The sequence below is a fragment of the Metopolophium dirhodum genome, chromosome 3 (genome assembly GCF_019925205.1).
Source record: "Metopolophium dirhodum isolate CAU chromosome 3, ASM1992520v1, whole genome shotgun sequence".
In the NCBI taxonomy this organism is placed as follows: domain Eukaryota; kingdom Metazoa; phylum Arthropoda; class Insecta; order Hemiptera; family Aphididae; genus Metopolophium; species Metopolophium dirhodum.
The window spans coordinates 31,224,806-31,245,334 of NC_083562.1; the positions used below are offsets into that span (position 1 = coordinate 31,224,806).

At 40.7% G+C, this 20,529-nt stretch overlaps 6 protein-coding genes across 6 annotated transcripts; 1 reads left to right on the forward strand and 5 right to left on the reverse strand.

Moving 5' to 3' along the window:
* Positions 1–1,676: 1,676 nt before the first annotated feature.
* Positions 1,677–2,386, reverse strand: LOC132940466 (histone H1A, sperm-like). Its single transcript, XM_061008099.1, has one exon. The coding sequence runs from the start codon at positions 2,327–2,329 to the stop codon at positions 1,715–1,717; it is 615 nt and encodes a 204-aa protein (XP_060864082.1). The 5' UTR covers positions 2,330–2,386; the 3' UTR covers positions 1,677–1,714.
* A 2,013-nt stretch (positions 2,387–4,399) lies between these two features.
* Positions 4,400–4,881, reverse strand: LOC132940469 (histone H4). The gene has a single exon (XM_061008102.1). The coding sequence runs from the start codon at positions 4,751–4,753 to the stop codon at positions 4,442–4,444; it is 312 nt and encodes a 103-aa protein (XP_060864085.1). The 5' UTR covers positions 4,754–4,881; the 3' UTR covers positions 4,400–4,441.
* Positions 4,882–12,298: 7,417 nt separating this feature from the next.
* On the reverse strand, positions 12,299–12,836 carry LOC132940855 (histone H2A-like). The gene has a single exon (XM_061008646.1). It carries the CDS (start codon positions 12,738–12,740, stop codon positions 12,363–12,365), a length of 378 nt encoding a protein of 125 aa, XP_060864629.1. The 5' UTR covers positions 12,741–12,836; the 3' UTR covers positions 12,299–12,362.
* Positions 12,837–13,112: 276 nt separating this feature from the next.
* Positions 13,113–13,578, forward strand: LOC132940956 (histone H2B-like). The gene has a single exon (XM_061008770.1). It carries the CDS (start codon positions 13,149–13,151, stop codon positions 13,527–13,529), a length of 381 nt encoding a protein of 126 aa, XP_060864753.1. The 5' UTR covers positions 13,113–13,148; the 3' UTR covers positions 13,530–13,578.
* Positions 13,579–17,056: 3,478 nt separating this feature from the next.
* Positions 17,057–17,766, reverse strand: LOC132941417 (histone H1A, sperm-like). The gene has a single exon (XM_061009461.1). The coding sequence runs from the start codon at positions 17,707–17,709 to the stop codon at positions 17,095–17,097; it is 615 nt and encodes a 204-aa protein (XP_060865444.1). The 5' UTR covers positions 17,710–17,766; the 3' UTR covers positions 17,057–17,094.
* Positions 17,767–19,779: 2,013 nt separating this feature from the next.
* Positions 19,780–20,261, reverse strand: LOC132940515 (histone H4). Its single transcript, XM_061008169.1, has one exon. It carries the CDS (start codon positions 20,131–20,133, stop codon positions 19,822–19,824), a length of 312 nt encoding a protein of 103 aa, XP_060864152.1. The 5' UTR covers positions 20,134–20,261; the 3' UTR covers positions 19,780–19,821.
* Between the last annotated feature and the right edge of the window lie 268 nt (positions 20,262–20,529).

The window sequence follows — 20,529 nt, forward strand, 5'->3', positions numbered from 1 at the left end:
CATTCTAAAAATATCCAATCGTATGGGCACGGCAAATTTCATTATTATGTGTTAACTGTCGGTCGATAAGTGGTAATGAAAAAATTAACGTTAATATATTTGAGCGACTGTGAGTAATATCTATACCTAACCAGACTGTAATGTCAACATGGGTCTTTCGAGTTTTTAATTAGATACAATCGGTATCTTACGTAATTGAAGCCATATAAACACCGAGAATCCTGGATAATTATTGTTTATTTATCGACTATCAGTAATAAAAATATATTTATAACAATGTCAATGTTTACTCGGTAAAAGGCGTACCTATTCATCAAACTTCCCCAGAACGCGGGACAAAAGTATCTATAAATAAACAGACTATAATCGGCTGCTAGTGTCGTGTATAATTATAATGTATGTTTTATACGTCGTGGTCTCGTGGATATTGTTACACTGTTGAATTATTCGATTCCCGACAGTTATCCAAATTAGATAATATAGTCTATCCAAATAACAAAAATGACCATCCGCCAAATTCTGGTTCAAGTGCCACGGTTGTACCAAAAGTAAGGAAAGGCGCCCAGGAAACGCAAATAGTCGGGTAAAAAAGAAATTCACGAAAAAAAATGGCGTCCGGTTATTCAAGGATTTTATCGGTCCCTATGATGTTTCTTGGAAAACATATAATAGTATACTATAAATTCGATGGATATTCGTATCATTAATAGCCGCCGTGCAGCTATTACCGTCGATAACAAGGAATTTGGTAAAAACGTTCTAAAAATAACTCATCAATGAAAAACCTATAGAAATACCGATACAAGCAATAATGTACCGACGTAATTAAAATGTTATTATCATTTAAATCGTTTATACGTCACCGAGTTAGCAAATTGTCCGTGTCGATAAATATTTAATTCAATTCAAGTCTAAAATGGTAAATTTGAGCACCAAAATAAAATTAAAACAAACTTACGCGTAAACACCGACTCTTCCGACGAAACGTAGAGATGTGTCATAATATGTATCAAGGACAGACGTTCAGATGTCCGCCGCCGAAGAAACAGCTGCCTTCGTCCCGCTCCGAACTGAAATTTGAAAGTATCGAAATATTTGATGAAAATAACCCGAACGTAACGAAATGTGCGAGTTTTAGTTATATTCTTTACCGCTTAACGACTTGTCTTTCTATTCACGTCTCGGTTTATTTGAATTATTAGAACGTCAACACAATTGGCGATTGTCACAGGTGATATAAATATAACATTATAATTTGATAATAAATAATATTCATGTCGTTAATAGCCAGTGTGCGGGTCACAAGGAATTTGGTAAAAACATTCTAAAAATAACTGATCAATGAAAAACCTATAGAAATACCGATACGGGCAATAGTATCTCGACGTAATTAAATGTTATTATTAGTCTGCTATAAATAACATTGAATTTGGGAATTCCTTAACAATTGTAACCGATGTTTTTATTTTAATTAATTGCAATATAATCCAAACCGCAACTGGGTGCGTCTCACCCGTCCATAGTCTGAAACGACCAAACGCGAACACACTTTATAAAATATGTTTTTCTAAATCACGCGTCATACCAAAATCGTACACAGCTTACAAAAATGTACGAAAAAATATAGTTGGTGAGAGAAGTGCGAGTCATAAAATTGGTGGTCCTGAAAAGGACCGTTTTAAGGGAGGAAGAGGGATAGTATTTTACTACCGCACTACTTCTTTTTGGGAGCTGCGGTTTTCTTGATCGGAGTCTTCTTCGATTTGGGTTTGACGGCGGCCGGCTTTTTCGCTTTGGCTGGGGCCTTCTTTGGTGTAGTCGCCTTGGGCTTCGCCGCAGCGGTCTTTTTCGCTTTTTTGGCTGCTGGTTCACCCGCCGCGGGTTTCTTGGCGGCTACGAGCTTCTTCTTCTTCGGTGTTCCGGCGGCTTTGACTTTTTTGACGATGGATTTCTTCTTTTTGGCTACAACGGCCTTTTTCGGCTTGACCTCGGCGACGGGCAACTTGAAGTGTCCCGAAGCGCCGGTTCCCTTGGTCTGGACGACGGTACCGTTGGCGACGGCGGCTTTCAAAAACTTCCTGATGAAAGGCGCCAGCTTGGCGGGGTCGACTTTGTAGTTGGCGGCCAAGTATTTCTTGATGGCCGGTAACGACGAACCTTTCTTCTCCTTGAGCTCCTTGATGGCCGACGTGACCATCACGGCGGTGGTCGGGTGCAACGCAACGGTCTTCTTGACTTTAGAAGCCGACAACTTCTTCTTGGCAGGGGACTTCTTCGCGGCCGGCGATGCGGCGACTGGAGCCGGAGTTGTGGCGACGGTGTCTGTCATGTTGATGATGAAATTGTTCAGGTATATATTTAAAACGATGGATAATTCGACTGTTAACTGCGGCGATACCAAGTGTGTTAAAAAAATGTGTAAATATATACAGTGCACCGTGCCAACTAGTAAACCAGTGTGATTCGCGTCGTCCTCCGAGCTACGGTTGTACAATCGTTTTTCACAATATCTCAACGGGAAATGTTGGTAAAAATCTGGCTTTGAACTTTTTGGAAAGCTAACTAAATTCTAAACGATCGCCAATGGTTATTGCATCGCCACCCAGTACCACGAAACCACCACGAGTCGTTATTTCCACACTTCCGACCGGGTTTTCGTAAACCGTATTTGAAGGTCTGCCGTATGACTGAAACCAGTCGAAAATTTACAAAAATATTTTGGATTAATTCTCCACGAGTTCCCCGAGACCATAGAATTTGCAGATTTCCAATCGATCGATTTCCCGACGAACAGCGGCTGTTCGAATATGACGGTTTTAGGACTCTGCTACGGCACGGCGTCACCGGCGTTTCTACCTGAAATTTTAACGAGGCAGACCTTATCAATAAATCTCGTCTTCATCGTACTTAACCGAAATCATGTTGAATAAATAATAATTATAATGACACATTGTGAGAGGACTTCGGCCGAAACTCAATGCAGATTACCAACAATTTATGTTCATTTGTATGCACTTTTTGTCCCGACCTACCGATGGACCTGATAGCGTGATAAGACGTCTGAAAACTGATTTGGATACATTAAAATATTTACTTGAGATCGATAACAACACATTTTCTCGTTCCTAAACTCCTGACGTTAGGTTAGGTTAGGTTAGGTTAACGTTTCCTAAACTCCCGACGTTAGGTTAGGTTAGGTCAGGTTAACGTTTCCTAAACTCCTGTCGATTTTGTTTAAATATTAAATATTTTCCAAAATTTTAAATTCAAATAAAATAAATAAATAATCTTAAAATGTGTGCTGATCGACCTCAAGACAAGTAGTCATATTAACAACTGCAAATAGGTGTTCAGGAGTCTCATCGCGTTATATCTGGATAGACGAAAAGTTAAAATAAAAAAATAAAAATGAACGTGAATTGTTTACGGTTCACCTGCGCAACGTCGTGGCCTGTACACGTACACGCATTTGTTGTGTCCGTCTTACAAGTGATAAAGTACATGAAAAAATTCACGCAATGCCCTCAGTTAATTCGAAGTTTCGTTGTAATTAGTTAAAATAAAACCATGGATTAAGAATTTCCCAAATGAAATTTTATTTATAACTGCATCAATGATTTAACTTATAATGACATTTAATTACGTCGAGATATTATTATTATTCCCCGTCCCGGTATTTCTATAGAAACAAATTTTCTGAATTTTAGTTCCTACAACAATAATTTACATTTTCTACGTTTTTGGACACCCTTTTTGCAAGTATTCTCAATATCATTCTTTGAGGTTTTTCATTGGTGAGTTATTTTTAGAATGTTTTCACCAAATTGTTTGTTATCGACGGTAATACCCGCACAACGGCTATTAATAATATGAATATCTATCGTGTTCATAGCACCTATACTATTATCCATGTCATCATGGTTAATCTATCACATTATAGGAACCGATGTTTCTTGTAATATAACAATTATAATGTACATAATGAAATTCGAAAAAAAAACATTCTAAAAATAAATCATTAAACAAAAACCTCTTAGCTTATTCATGGTAGGTTCACGAAACGAATGACGTAGTGAAATAGTGAATCACCACTGGAATTCGCAAAAAAGCTTTTTTTGTAATATTGAATTCAAAGTCCCGCAATATAATAATATCATAACAAGATTAAGGTTATTTCTATGTTTTGACTTACGGTAGTATTTCAATTATAATCATGAAAAAAAAAATATTATAGAATATAATCTGTTATATTCGGAACGTTATTCCGCGTGTTTTTTTTCTTAAACAAATTGGGAATTATCATTTACGCCAACGAATAACCAACTTGAACGGAATATTTCTTTACTCTAAGGTTTTATAAGCGAGATATATTATGGCATCATCATATGGTGGCCCTGAAAAGGGCCTTTTTAAGATGTTTTTAAACTTCAGCAGTAAGTATTTAACCTCCGAAACCGTACAGAGTACGACCTTGTCGTTTGAGAGCGTACACGACGTCCATGGCGGTGACGGTCTTCCTCTTGGCGTGCTCGGTGTACGTGACTGCGTCACGGATCACGTTTTCCAGGAATACCTTCAGAACTCCACGGGTCTCTTCGTAGATCAAACCGGAAATACGTTTAACACCGCCTCGGCGAGCCAACCGACGGATGGCGGGCTTGGTGATTCCCTGGATGTTATCACGGAGCACTTTACGATGACGTTTCGCGCCTCCTTTTCCCAGACCTTTTCCTCCTTTGCCTCGTCCTGTCATTTTGAATGTTGGAAATAGTGTTGGACAACTTGCTCGGATGTGAACTGAACGTTGACTGATACTTTTCTTCAGGTCGCAGTCCCTTTTAAACGTTTCTCACGACACCGAACCACCAATCGGAACCATGACCGGTTATCCCCCCACCCCCGCCGCTAAAATTCTAAACGTTAAACATCGTCCAATGAGGACGACGCATACCGTTCCCATTTACGTATATATACCGGTCGACAGTGTGTTCGAACCACATCAGTCGTCCGACATCCACGTTTTGCACACCAACCCAGAACAATCTAATCCAGCAGCGCAATGGCACGTACCAAGCAGACAGCTCGTAAATCTACCGGCGGAAAGGCGCCCAGGAAACAGTTGGCCACCAAAGCCGCACGTAAGAGCGCACCCGCCACCGGAGGAGTGAAAAAACCACATCGTTACCGTCCGGGAACCGTTGCCCTCCGTGAAATCCGTCGTTATCAGAAGAGCACAGAACTTTTGATCCGCAAATTGCCGTTCCAACGTCTAGTGCGCGAGATCGCCCAGGACTTCAAGACCGACCTGCGTTTCCAGAGCTCCGCGGTCATGGCGTTGCAAGAAGCTAGCGAGGCATACTTGGTAGGTCTGTTCGAAGACACCAATCTTTGCGCGATCCACGCCAAGCGTGTCACCATCATGCCAAAGGACATCCAGTTGGCCCGTCGCATCCGCGGTGAACGTGCTTAACTTTGATCATCGTCATTAGTTACCATACCTTAAAAAGGCCCTTTTCAGGGCCACCAAAACGTACTTGTATTCTGGCGATGGGGATGAATAGTGATTGTTAATATTACACTAGCGGCAGTATAATTATATTATTACATAATTATTATACCTGATATGAGACAATAATAAATAAAAAAAAACCCTGTCCAGAATTATTAGATTGGGAATCGAGTAAATTCGACGGTGCCGACTATCGTCTGTTTATTTATAGATGTTCGTGTCACGCTCTCTGGGGAAGTTTGATAAACAGGTACGCCATTCACCATGTAAACATTGACGTTTTTATTACTGATTATCGATGACTAAACAACAATTATCCAGGATTCTCGGTGTTTATGTGGCTTCAATTAAGTAAAATTCCGAAAGACCCATGTTGACATTGTAGACGGGTATAATATGGTTAGGTATAACTTACTCAGTCGCTCACGTGTTAATATTAATATTTTCATAACCACGGATCGACAGACAACACATAATAATGGAATTGCAAAGGGGTTATTTTTAGAATGTTTTTACCAAATTTCTTGTTATCGACGGTAATAGCCGCGTCACGTTATTTACAATACAGTCAAGTGTACTAATCACGATACTTTATCGCGTCGTGATTTCCCAAATAACCGAAAACAGATATTAGAATAATATACTTCAGAATATATTTCATTGTTTAATTGCTAATCATCTGATTACCCCGATAATTCGTGCTATATTAATTTCTTGGTTTATTCGATTGACGTCTTGTCGTCAAATTATACAATATAATATTATACTAGCTTTAATTGTAATGTCACAATCGAACCAAAAGTGAACAATCGTCGTTGCTAGGCTTTAAAATATTATTGCCTATTTACAGTTAATACCGGGTGATTCTTTTATCAAACAACAATCAATATTTCATAAAGTGTAAATTTTTTAGTCTTTTATTTTTACATTCCAAAGCGGAATCTTTTTCTTGGTATTTCGATACACGAAAATCGAATTTGGGGCGAGTAGTTTATGAGTTATACGTGTTTAAAGTTTTTGATGAGCGGAGTGGAGTGGTACGGAGTCACCCAGCGAAATGTTTATCCACTTCTATGTATCGAAATGCTAAGAAAAATATTCTGCTTTGGAATATAAAATTAAAAAACACTATAATATGTTGTCATATACATAAAAGTAAAAAACTTAAAAAATTATAAGTATAAAAAAATATTTTTTTTAATAAAAACGTTGTTTTATGAGCGACTTGAAACAATGTAAAAAAATTTTTTCAAAAAATTTACACTTTACGAAGTATTGAGTGTTGTTTGACAAAAGAATCACCCGGTATAGTTAATGCCTACAATAATATGATACAAATTTAATGAAAACTCGTAAAGGTGTAACTATAAAATACTAGTCTACATGGGTTAATCAATTGCCTCATGATACATTTTGTTGATTTTGAATATACAAAAAAAATATATTTTGATTATTCATAAAATAATCAAAACTCATCCTGGTCCGACTTATATTGAAACAAATTTTCCGATTGTTGTTGAAAGTATTAAGACGCTTGATACTTCAGGTTTGCTACTCATGGGTAAGGTAGGTGCAAAGTTAAGCCTTTTTCTCGGTCTTCTTGGGCAAGAGCACTGCTTGGATGTTGGGCAACACACCACCTTGAGCGATGGTCCCTCCGGACAACAATTTGTTCACCTCCTCGTCGTTCCTGATGGCCAATTGTAAATTCCGATAGGTTAGGTTAGGTTAGGTTAGGTTAGGTTTCCAATGCGCACAAGGAGGCGCCCGCCTGCTATCATGATTGACGTGGACAGCCATGAAGACTTCCCAGCTCTTGCAAAGAGAATAAAGAGTGGCATTGAGGATCAAGGCAATGCGATATCGGGTATGAAGAAGACGAGAAATGGAGGAATGCTTTTAGAGGTGCGAGGCGATGACTCTGTTGTGGAATCTATAAGGGCAAAAGTAGCCATAACCGTCGGACAGGATGTCAACGTCAGACTTCTCCAGCAGAAGACGCTTTTAGAAATCCGCGACATTGACGCATGGTCGAACAGGGAGGACATAGTGGCCTCTATCGCGAGTGAGGCAGATGTCCCTAAAGAAAATGTTAGAATTGTTAATCTAAGAACATCCTTTGGTGGCTCACAGACAGCTCTAGTCCTTCTTCCGTTAAGTCAGGCGCGAGACGTCATCAAGAAAGGGCGGCTGAGGATCAGTGTTGTAAGTTGCAGGGTCAGGGAGGCCGCAAAAAGAAACACTAGATGCTTCAAGTGCTTAGCCTTTGGGCACGAGTTCAAGGAGTGCCACGGGACTGACCGTCGCTCTAATTGCAGACGGTGTGGAAAAACGGAACATATGGCTAAAGACTGTACAGCTGACGTGATGGAAGCGGCGGCCTTTAGGAGCGTCCTTGAGAAGGAGTCTCAAGACCTGCATTCGTCTCCGCAATGATTGGTTTTCTACAGGCCAATTTAAACAGAGCGAGAGCGGCGCAGGACCTGATAATGCAATTGCTGTTTGAAACCAAGGCTGATGTAGCCATCATTAGTGAGCCAAACAAGATACCAGCAAATGACAGTTGGTATGGTAGTACGGACGTCTCTTGCTGTATCTACCTATCAAAAAATGTTAACGTAATCAATAGCGGGCAAGGTGCAGGCTACGTGTGGGTGGACCTCCCTGGACTGAGAGTATACAGTTGCTACTTCTCACCGAGCAAGAGGCATACCATAGGGGATTACAGAGCATATCTCAGCCACCTGGAAGACAGCATTCGTCAGGGTCCTAGCGAAGTGGTAGTAGCAGGAGATTTTAACGCGCACTCGCCGTGCTGGGGATCCCCTTCGACGTGCCCCAAAGGCGATGCTCTGACGGACTTCTATAACACTCTTGGCCTGATTGTGGTGAACCAAGGAGGTGCTCCTACCTTCGAGCGGGGCGGTCGGTCATCCCACATCGACGTAACTCTTGCATCTCCGAGCGTATACCGGTTATTGGATGAGTGGAGGGTGCTTGACGAGGATGTCGCTAGCGACCACAACCCAATATTATTTAGGCTACGGTGTGAATCCCTAGTTATGCGCCCGAGCGTTTCGGGCTGGTCTTGGAGACGCCTAGATGCACATAAATTATCTGCCTACTTACAGGCGTTCTCCCTACCGGACGGACAGAAGTGTTTCGGTGAAGCTGAACTTACAGATTTCATGGCAAGTGTCTGTGACAGCTGCATGCCGCGGAGGACCTTTCGTGGTCATGGTAAACCGGTATACTGGTGGACGCATGAAATCGCCGCTCTCCGTAAGGCCAACTTCCAAGCCAGAAGAAGATACCAAAAGGCTCTTAAACGAAGAGGCCCCGACGAATCCCACGAGGAGCAGCGTTTAGCCAGGGAGACCTCTAAGGCTCTCAGACTAGAAATCAGGCGCAGTCAGGAGAAATGCTGGGGCGATCTATGTAAACAGGTGGACTCTGACCCATGGGGCCTGCCATATAAAATAGTGGCTAAAAAGTTAATAGGTAGGCGACAAATACCGGGCATGAAGATTCCGGGTCGTCTGGATGCTATCGTCAAACACCTGTTTCCGAATTCGCCAACGCCGGTTTACCCTTTGATCGACTCACAGTTTGAAACTGCATGTCTATTCACGCTGGATGAATTGAGGGAGGCGGGACGCAGATTGCCGAAGGGGAAAGCGCCCGGTCCAGATGGCGTTCCAGATGAAATCCTGCGCGCAATGATCAAGATTCGACCAGATCTCCTTCTCCCAACGTTCAACGAGTGCCTGAAGACTGGCAGGTTCTTCGACAGCTGGAAAACGGCTCGCCTGGTGTTACTACGCAAAGAGACTAAACCGCTAGATCAACCGTCTTCTTACAGGCCACTGTGCCTGATCAACTCAATAGGCAAGCTGTTCGAGAGGCTGCTCAAAGTAAGGATTACCACGCATCTAGAGCTGCAGCAGAATGGCATCTCTGAACACCAATATGGCTTCATGAAGGGGAGGTCAACTACACAGGCGATCGAACAAGTGATGTCCATCGTAAACCGTGTAGGCAGTGGCCAACTATATAATCGAAAGTTATGTGCGCTGGCATCACTAGACGTGGCAAATGCTTTCAATTCCGCCCCTTGGGTAAAGATAGATGCGGCACTCATTGACAAGAGTTTTCCCCCATACCTCATCAACATGATAAGGTCATACTTCGATAATCGCTGCATTATCACGGACGAAGGACGATACTCGGTCAGTACTGGTGTTCCGCAGGGTTCTGTCATCGGACCCATATTGTGGAACATTTTCTACGATGGGCTAATGCGGTTGGAGTATCCGGATGGCGTTCACATTGTGTGCTTCGCTGATGATGCGGCTATAGTGGCAACCGGACACAACACATGGCTCCTGGAAAGAAAAATGAATGACGCATTGCAGATGGTGGCGGCATGGATGGCTGGACAAGGCTTGACATTATCCAGTACCAAATCAACAGCGGTTATGCTCACCACCAAGCGGGGATACGCAAAGCCGGTCTTCCAAATCAACGGCACGGTCATTGAACTCAGCGATAGTGTCAGGTATCTAGGGGTCCAACTTAGCTCTGTCCTAGGGTTTAGGAAGCATATAGAGGTGGTTAGCGAAAAAGCGTCAAAAACTGCGTCGGCACTTTCGAGGCTAATGCCGAATGTAGGTGGACCATCAGCGTTGAAGAGAAAACTGCTAGCCACCGTGGTGCATGCGCAACTCCTGTACGCTGCCCCAATTTGGTATGGAGCACTTGGTCACGAGTGCAACAAGATTAAAATGTCTTCTCCACAAAGGAAGCTGGCACTCAGAGTATCAAGCGCTTATTGTACGGTGTCCAATGTAGCGATAATGGTGGTTGCGGGCATCGTGCCTATCCATTTTCTGGCTGAGGAAAGGGCAGCAGTCGAGAGGGACCGAAAGACTGGCATCGCGACGGATGTTGCCAAACGGGAGGCGAGGAAAAGGACGATGGTCAATTGGCAACGCGAGTGGGATGAGTCAACCAACGGTCGGTGGACCCACAAAATGATCCCGAACGTCGAAGAATGGATGAAAAACCAGCAAAGGAAAATAGGGTACCACATTACCCAGTTTCTAACTGGACATGGGTGCTTCAATGCATATCTCTTTCGATTCAAGAAGCGAAATGACGCAGTATGCATGTACTGTGACCATGTTCAGGACGATGTGGAGCATACGTTTTTCAAATGTGACCGGTGGTGGAGACTGAGAAGGGAAGTTGAAGTCGCCCTAGGCTGTGAAATTACGCCGGAGAAGATAGGAGCGGCCATGGTTGCTTCCAAGTCGAAGTGGGATGCGGTGGTCAATTTTGCAAGTGCGGTACTGACGAAGAAGGAAGCGGACGAACGGGAGTTGCAAGCGGCTCAAGCAAATTAGCTCTACTAATTAAGAAAATTAAAATGTGGCTCGAAGAGCAAAGTTGTGGGGATAGAGCCCCACAGTAATATGTACATTAGGTTGCTATGTAAGAGTTAGTGAGAGGGAGATTGGCCCTCCACTTCTCATATAAGTTGTCGTTTTCTTTATATCAAATAAACGATGGTCGGCAGGGGCAAGTAGTGTGTCGCGCAAGCAAACAGTTCGCCCCTGTCGATCGATGATAATATAAAAAAAAAAAAAAAAAAAAAGGTTAGGTTTCCAAATGTCTTGTTATCGACGGTAATACCCGCATCACGGTATTTACAATACAGTTAAGTCCTAATCTCGATACTTTATCGCGTCGTCATTTCCCAAATAACCGAAAACAGATACATATTAGAATATTTTTAGAATATATTTTGTATTTCATTGTTTGATTGCTAATCATCTGATTACCTCGTGCTATATTCATTTCCGGGTTTATTTGATTGACGTCTTGTCAAATTATACAACATAACTAGATTATTTTTAATGTCACAATCAAACCGTCAAAATATTTTGTTCTACTTATACAGTTAACACCGGGCGATTCTTTTATCAAACAACAATCAATATTTCATAGTGTAATTTTTTTTTTTTTTTACGTCGTTTCAAGTCGCTTATAAAACAACGTTTTTATTAAAAAAATTATATTTTTAAATATTTTTTATCCTTATAATTTTTTAAGTTTTTTACTTTTTTATACGACAACATAGTGTTTTTTAATTTTATATTCCAAAGCAGAATATTTTTCTTGGTATTTCGATACATGAAAATCGAATTTGGGACGAGTAGTTGATGAGTTATAAGTATTTAAAGTTTTGATGAGCGGAGTGGAGTGTTACGGGGTTACCCCGCGAAATGTTTGTCCACTTCTATGTATCGAAATACTAAGAAAAATATTCTGCTTTGGAATATAAAATTAAAAAACACCACGTGTCGTATAAAAGAGTAAAAAACTTAAAAAATATGAAAACGTTGTTTTGTAAGCCGCCATCGCCAGTGGTCAGCGTAGCCATATTTGAGTAAAATTAGCGTCTAATTCGAAACATTCGTTTGACGACGAGCCATCTTATTTTGACAGTGTACCTATAATAATTCGATGTGATCATTTTTTTGTAATCCGATTTTTAAGGTTAAAGGCCACAAGACGTGACGGCTTCCTCGAAATATGAAGGAAATGGAATGAAGTCACTTGAGAATCGTTATCCAAGTATATTTAATGTAAGATCGCGCCCGGTCTCGATTAAAAAATGTCAAGGCATTCGCTTAAAAATCTGAAAGCAACAACAGCTACACGTGTAGTACTACCTACACTGCCTAGTGCATCTGCTGAAAAAACTTCGGACCGACGTTTGTTTTGATTTTGGTGGCCCTGAAAAGGGCCGTTTTATTAACTGTGTTTGTTGGGTAAGGGGTATCGAAAGTTAAGCCTTCTTCTCGGTCTTCTTGGGCAAGAGCACGGCTTGGATGTTGGGCAACACACCACCTTGAGCGATGGTCACTCCGGACAACAATTTGTTCAACTCCTCGTCGTTCCTGATGGCCAATTGCAAATGTCTGGGGATGATACGAGACTTCTTGTTGTCACGGGCCGCGTTACCGGCCAACTCCAAAACTTCAGCTGCCAAGTACTCCATGACGGCGGCCAGGTATACCGGTGCTCCGGCTCCGACACGTTCGGCGTAGTTTCCTTTTCTCAACAGACGATGGATACGACCGACCGGGAACTGGAGTCCGGCGCGGGACGACCTGGTCTTGGATTTGCCTCCCTTCGATTTTCCTGCTTTGCCGCGTCCGCTCATGATTTTTATAGTGCTTGGTATGGTTCAGATTCGATACTAGATGAGACTGATGTATAATTTTCCTGAAATTTTCGTTTATATAGTAAAATTGTGGATAGCAATTCTGTGATTGGACAGAGATAACAACACTACGATACTACGTCACACCGTTCGGTTGATTTTCATTACCAAACGTTGTGGTTTTCGTTCGGCATAATCGTGAAACGTACTCGTGGAGAAATTTCCATTTTCCGTTGTTATGGACTAATCGACGATTCTATTTATACCGTCATCACTGTGGGTTTTTACACCAATAAACGAACGGCATGTCGCTTGGATTTGGTAATATATACCCAGTGATGTAATATCAAATTATCACTCAGTACACAACGTTTCAGTAGTCAACAAGTCTATTTACAACTATTCGAAATGGCTCCAGGAGGAAAATCGGCGGGCAAAGCAATGAAGAAGTCGTCCGGCAAGGCACAAAAGAACATCGCCAAGTCCGACAAGAAGCGCAAGCCCAAGAGGAAAGAATCGTACGCAATTTACATCTACAAAGTGTTGAAACAAGTACATCCCGACACCGGAGTCTCGTCCAAAGCCATGAGCATCATGAACAGCTTCGTCAACGACCTGTTCGAGCGCATCGCCGCCGAATCCAGTCGTCTGGCCCACTACAACAAACGTTCGACCATTACCAGCCGGGAAATCCAAACTGCCGTCCGACTCTTGTTGCCCGGTGAATTGGCCAAGCACGCCGTCAGTGAAGGAACCAAGGCTGTGACCAAGTACACCAGCTCCAAATAAGTCTCCCGTTTTGTGAAATATCATTACTCAACTAAAACGGCCCTTTTCAGGGCCACCAATCGCTATAAAATTTCTGTTCTCTCTAACAACCATTATTTTTGAACTAAAACTATCGCACGTAGAATATTTTGAACATTTGCAGTGTGTACAGAGCGGGGAGCACTGCGTGATTATCGGGATAGTTAACGAAAAAAAATGCTGTCCGGTTACGTAAGAAATTTACTGAAACATCGAGTTCTGTGATAGAATGATGTAATATCATCGTGTATTATTATAAATGCGATGGATATTAATAGACGTTGTGCGGGTTTTACCGTCGAAAACAAGAGAATTGGCAAAAACATTCTAAAAATATCCAATCGTATGGGCACGGCAAATTTCATTATTATGTGTTAACTGTCGGTCGATAAGTGGTAATGAAAAAATTAACGTTAATATATTTGAGCGACTGTGAGTAATATCTATACCTAACCAGACTGTAATGTCAACATGGGTCTTTCGAGTTTTTAATTAGATACAATCGGTATCTTACGTAATTGAAGTCATATAAACACCGAGAATCCTGGATAATTATTGTTTATTTATCGACTATCAGTAATAAAAATATATTTATAACAATGTCAATGTTTACTCGGTAAAAGGCGTACCTATTCATCAAACTTCCCCAGAACGCGGGACAAAAGTATCTATAAATAAACAGACTATAATCGGCTGCTAGTGTCGTGTATAATTATAATGTATGTTTTATACGTCGTGGTCTCGTGGATATTGTTACACTGTTGAATTATTCGATTCCCGACAGTTATCCAAATTAGATAATATAGTCTATCCAAATAACAAAAATGACCATCCGCCAAATTCTGGTTCAAGTGCCACGGTTGTACCAAAAGTAAGGAAAGGCGCCCAGGAAACGCAAATAGTCGGGTAAAAAAGAAATTCACGAAAAAAAATGGCGTTTGGTTATTCAAGGATTTTATCGGTCCCTATGATGTTTCTTGGAAAACATATAATAGTATACTATAAATTCGATGGATATTCGTATCATTAATAGCCGCCGTGCAGCTATTACCGTCGAAAACAAGAGAATTGGCAAAAACATTCTAAAAATATCCAATCGTATGGGCACGGCAAATTTCATTATTATGTGTTAACTGTCGGTCGATAAGTGGTAATGAAAAAATTAACGTTAATATATTTGAGCGACTGTGAGTAATATCTATACCTAACCAGACTGTAATGTCAACATGGGTCTTTCGAGTTTTTAATTAGATACAATCGGTATCTTACGTAATTGAAGCCATATAAACACCGAGAATCCTGGATAATTATTGTTTATTTATCGACTATCAGTAATAAAAATATATTTATAACAATGTCAATGTTTACTCGGTAAAAGGCGTACCTATTCATCAAACTTCCCCAGAACGCGGGACAAAAGTATCTATAAATAAACAGACTATAATCGGCTGCTAGTGTCGTGTATAATTATAATGTATGTTTTATACGTCGTGGTCTCGTGGATATTGTTACACTGTTGAATTATTCGATTCCCGACAGTTATCCAAATTAGATAATATAGTCTATCCAAATAACAAAAATGACCATCCGCCAAATTCTGGTTCAAGTGCCACGGTTGTACCAAAAGTAAGGAAAGGCGCCCAGGAAACGCAAATAGTCGGGTAAAAAAGAAATTCACGAAAAAAAATGGCGTCCGGTTATTCAAGGATTTTATCGGTCCCTATGATGTTTCTTGGAAAACATATAATAGTATACTATAAATTCGATGGATATTCGTATCATTAATAGCCGCCGTGCAGCTATTACCGTCGAAAACAAGAGAATTGGCAAAAACATTCTAAAAATATCCAATCGTATGGGCACGGCAAATTTCATTATTATGTGTTAACTGTCGGTCGATAAGTGGTAATGAAAAAATTAACGTTAATATATTTGAGCGACTGTGAGTAATATCTATACCTAACCAGACTGTAATGTCAACATGGGTCTTTCGAGTTTTTAATTAGATACAATCGGTATCTTACGTAATTGAAGCCATATAAACACCGAGAATCCTGGATAATTATTGTTTATTTATCGACTATCAGTAATAAAAATATATTTATAACAATGTCAATGTTTACTCGGTAAAAGGCGTACCTATTCATCAAACTTCCCCAGAACGCGGGACAAAAGTATCTATAAATAAACAGACTATAATCGGCTGCTAGTGTCGTGTATAATTATAATGTATGTTTTATACGTCGTGGTCTCGTGGATATTGTTACACTGTTGAATTATTCGATTCCCGACAGTTATCCAAATTAGATAATATAGTCTATCCAAATAACAAAAATGACCATCCGCCAAATTCTGGTTCAAGTGCCACGGTTGTACCAAAAGTAAGGAAAGGCGCCCAGGAAACGCAAATAGTCGGGTAAAAAAGAAATTCACGAAAAAAAATGGCGTCCGGTTATTCAAGGATTTTATCGGTCCCTATGATGTTTCTTGGAAAACATATAATAGTATACTATAAATTCGATGGATATTCGTATCATTAATAGCCGCCGTGCAGCTATTACCGTCGATAACAAGGAATTTGGTAAAAACGTTCTAAAAATAACTCATCAATGAAAAACCTATAGAAATACCGATACAAGCAATAATGTACCGACGTAATTAAAATGTTATTATCATTTAAATCGTTTATACGTCACCGAGTTAGCAAATTGTCCGTGTCGATAAATATTTAATTCAATTCAAGTCTAAAATGGTAAATTTGAGCACCAAAATAAAATTAAAACAAACTTACGCGTAAACACCGACTCTTCCGACGAAACGTAGAGATGTGTCATAATATGTATCAAGGACAGACGTTCAGATGTCCGCCGCCGAAGAAACAGCTGCCTTCGTCCCGCTCCGAACTGAAATTTGAAAGTATCGAAATATTTGATGAAAATAACCCGAACGTAACGAAATGTGCGAGTTTTAGTTATATTCTTTACCGCTTAACGACTTGTCTTTCTATTCACGTCTCGGTTTATTTGAATTATTAGAACGTCAACACAATTGGCGATTGTCACAGGTGATATAAATATAACATTATAATTTGATAATAAATAATATTCATGTCGTTAATAGCCAGTGTGCGGGTCACAAGGAATTTGGTAAAAACATTCTAAAAATAACTGATCAATGAAAAACCTATAGAAATACCGATACGGGCAATAGTATCTCGACGTAATTAAATGTTATTATTAGTCTGCTATAAATAACATTGAATTTGGGAATTCCTTAACAATTGTAACCGATGTTTTTATTTTAATTAATTGCAATATAATCCAAACCGCAACTGGGTGCGTCTCACCCGTCCATAGTCTGAAACGACCAAACGCGAACACACTTTATAAAATATGTTTTTCTAAATCACGCGTCATACCAAAATCGTACACAGCTTACAAAAATGTACGAAAAAATATAGTTGGTGAGAGAAGTGCGAGTCATAAAATTGGTGGTCCTGAAAAGGACCGTTTTAAGGGAGGAAGAGGGATAGTATTTTACTACCGCACTACTTCTTTTTGGGAGCTGCGGTTTTCTTGATCGGAGTCTTCTTCGATTTGGGTTTGACGGCGGCCGGCTTTTTCGCTTTGGCTGGGGCCTTCTTTGGTGTAGTCGCCTTGGGCTTCGCCGCAGCGGTCTTTTTCGCTTTTTTGGCTGCTGGTTCACCCGCCGCGGGTTTCTTGGCGGCTACGAGCTTCTTCTTCTTCGGTGTTCCGGCGGCTTTGACTTTTTTGACGATGGATTTCTTCTTTTTGGCTACAACGGCCTTTTTCGGCTTGACCTCGGCGACGGGCAACTTGAAGTGTCCCGAAGCGCCGGTTCCCTTGGTCTGGACGACGGTACCGTTGGCGACGGCGGCTTTCAAAAACTTCCTGATGAAAGGCGCCAGCTTGGCGGGGTCGACTTTGTAGTTGGCGGCCAAGTATTTCTTGATGGCCGGTAACGACGAACCTTTCTTCTCCTTGAGCTCCTTGATGGCCGACGTGACCATCACGGCGGTGGTCGGGTGCAACGCAACGGTCTTCTTGACTTTAGAAGCCGACAACTTCTTCTTGGCAGGGGACTTCTTCGCGGCCGGCGATGCGGCGACTGGAGCCGGAGTTGTGGCGACGGTGTCTGTCATGTTGATGATGAAATTGTTCAGGTATATATTTAAAACGATGGATAATTCGACTGTTAACTGCGGCGATACCAAGTGTGTTAAAAAAATGTGTAAATATATACAGTGCACCGTGCCAACTAGTAAACCAGTGTGATTCGCGTCGTCCTCCGAGCTACGGTTGTACAATCGTTTTTCACAATATCTCAACGGGAAATGTTGGTAAAAATCTGGCTTTGAACTTTTTGGAAAGCTAACTAAATTCTAAACGATCGCCAATGGTTATTGCATCGCCACCCAGTACCACGAAACCACCACGAGTCGTTATTTCCACACTTCCGACCGGGTTTTCGTAAACCGTATTTGAAGGTCTGCCGTATGACTGAAACCAGTCGAAAATTTACAAAAATATTTTGGATTAATTCTCCACGAGTTCCCCGAGACCATAGAATTTGCAGATTTCCAATCGATCGATTTCCCGACGAACAGCGGCTGTTCGAATATGACGGTTTTAGGACTCTGCTACGGCACGGCGTCACCGGCGTTTCTACCTGAAATTTTAACGAGGCAGACCTTATCAATAAATCTCGTCTTCATCGTACTTAACCGAAATCATGTTGAATAAATAATAATTATAATGACACATTGTGAGAGGACTTCGGCCGAAACTCAATGCAGATTACCAACAATTTATGTTCATTTGTATGCACTTTTTGTCCCGACCTACCGATGGACCTGATAGCGTGATAAGACGTCTGAAAACTGATTTGGATACATTAAAATATTTACTTGAGATCGATAACAACACATTTTCTCGTTCCTAAACTCCTGACGTTAGGTTAGGTTAGGTTAGGTTAACGTTTCCTAAACTCCCGACGTTAGGTTAGGTTAGGTCAGGTTAACGTTTCCTAAACTCCTGTCGATTTTGTTTAAATATTAAATATTTTCCAAAATTTTAAATTCAAATAAAATAAATAAATAATCTTAAAATGTGTGCTGATCGACCTCAAGACAAGTAGTCATATTAACAACTGCAAATAGGTGTTCAGGAGTCTCATCGCGTTATATCTGGATAGACGAAAAGTTAAAATAAAAAAATAAAAATGAACGTGAATTGTTTACGGTTCACCTGCGCAACGTCGTGGCCTGTACACGTACACGCATTTGTTGTGTCCGTCTTACAAGTGATAAAGTACATGAAAAAATTCACGCAATGCCCTCAGTTAATTCGAAGTTTCGTTGTAATTAGTTAAAATAAAACCATGGATTAAGAATTTCCCAAATGAAATTTTATTTATAACTGCATCAATGATTTAACTTATAATGACATTTAATTACGTCGAGATATTATTATTATTCCCCGTCCCGGTATTTCTATAGAAACAAATTTTCTGAATTTTAGTTCCTACAACAATAATTTACATTTTCTACGTTTTTGGACACCCTTTTTGCAAGTATTCTCAATATCATTCTTTGAGGTTTTTCATTGGTGAGTTATTTTTAGAATGTTTTCACCAAATTGTTTGTTATCGACGGTAATACCCGCACAACGGCTATTAATAATATGAATATCTATCGTGTTCATAGCACCTATACTATTATCCATGTCATCATGGTTAATCTATCACATTATAGGAACCGATGTTTCTTGTAATATAACAATTATAATGTACATAATGAAATTCGAAAAAAAAACATTCTAAAAATAAATCATTAAACAAAAACCTCTTAGCTTATTCATGGTAGGTTCACGAAACGAATGACGTAGTGAAATAGTGAATCACCACTGGAATTCGCAAAAAAGCTTTTTTTGTAATATTGAATTCAAAGTCCCGCAATATAATAATATCATAACAAGATTAAGGTTATTTCTATGTTTTGACTTACGGTAGTATTTCAATTATAATCATGAAAAAAAAAATATTATAGAATATAATCTGTTATATTCGGAACGTTATTCCGCGTGTTTTTTTTCTTAAACAAATTGGGAATTATCATTTACGCCAACGAATAACCAACTTGAACGGAATATTTCTTTACTCTAAGGTTTTATAAGCGAGATATATTATGGCATCATCATATGGTGGCCCTGAAAAGGGCCTTTTTAAGATGTTTTTAAACTTCAGCAGTAAGTATTTAACCTCCGAAACCGTACAGAGTACGACCTTGTCGTTTGAGAGCGTACACGACGTCCATGGCGGTGACGGTCTTCCTCTTGGCGTGCTCGGTGTACGTGACTGCGTCACGGATCACGTTTTCCAGGAATACCTTCAGAACTCCACGGGTCTCTTCGTAGATCAAACCGGAAATACGTTTAACACCGCCTCGGCGAGCCAACCGACGGATGGCGGGCTTGGTGATTCCCTGGATGTTATCACGGAGCACTTTACGATGACGTTTCGCGCCTCCTTTTCCCAGACCTTTTCCTCCTTTGCCTCGTCCTGTCATTTTGAATGTTGGAAATAGTGTTGGACAACTTGCTCGGATGTGAACTGAACGTTGACTGATACTTTTCTTCAGGTCGCAGTCCCTTTTAAACGTTTCTCACGACACCGAACCACCAATCGGAACCATGACCGGTTATCCCCCCACCCCCGCCGCTAAAATTCTAAACGTTAAACATCGTCCAATGAGGACGACGCATACCGTTCCCATTTACGTATATATACCGGTCGACAGTGTGTTCGAACCACATCAGTCGTCCGACATCCACGTTTTGCACACCAACCCAGAACAATCTAATCCAGCAGCGCAATGGCACGTACCAAGCAGACAGCTCGTAAATCTACCGGCGGAAAGGCGCCCAGGAAACAGTTGGCCACCAAAGCCGCACGTAAGAGCGCA

Coding starts and splice junctions, on each gene's coding strand:
- LOC132940956 (XM_061008770.1), top strand. CDS start 13,149: ATGGCTCCAGGAGGAAAATCGGCGGGCAAAGCAATGAAGAAGTCGTCC.
- LOC132940855 (XM_061008646.1), bottom strand. CDS start 12,740: ATGAGCGGACGCGGCAAAGCAGGAAAATCGAAGGGAGGCAAATCCAAG.
- LOC132941417 (XM_061009461.1), bottom strand. CDS start 17,709: ATGACAGACACCGTCGCCACAACTCCGGCTCCAGTCGCCGCATCGCCG.
- LOC132940466 (XM_061008099.1), bottom strand. CDS start 2,329: ATGACAGACACCGTCGCCACAACTCCGGCTCCAGTCGCCGCATCGCCG.
- LOC132940515 (XM_061008169.1), bottom strand. CDS start 20,133: ATGACAGGACGAGGCAAAGGAGGAAAAGGTCTGGGAAAAGGAGGCGCG.
- LOC132940469 (XM_061008102.1), bottom strand. CDS start 4,753: ATGACAGGACGAGGCAAAGGAGGAAAAGGTCTGGGAAAAGGAGGCGCG.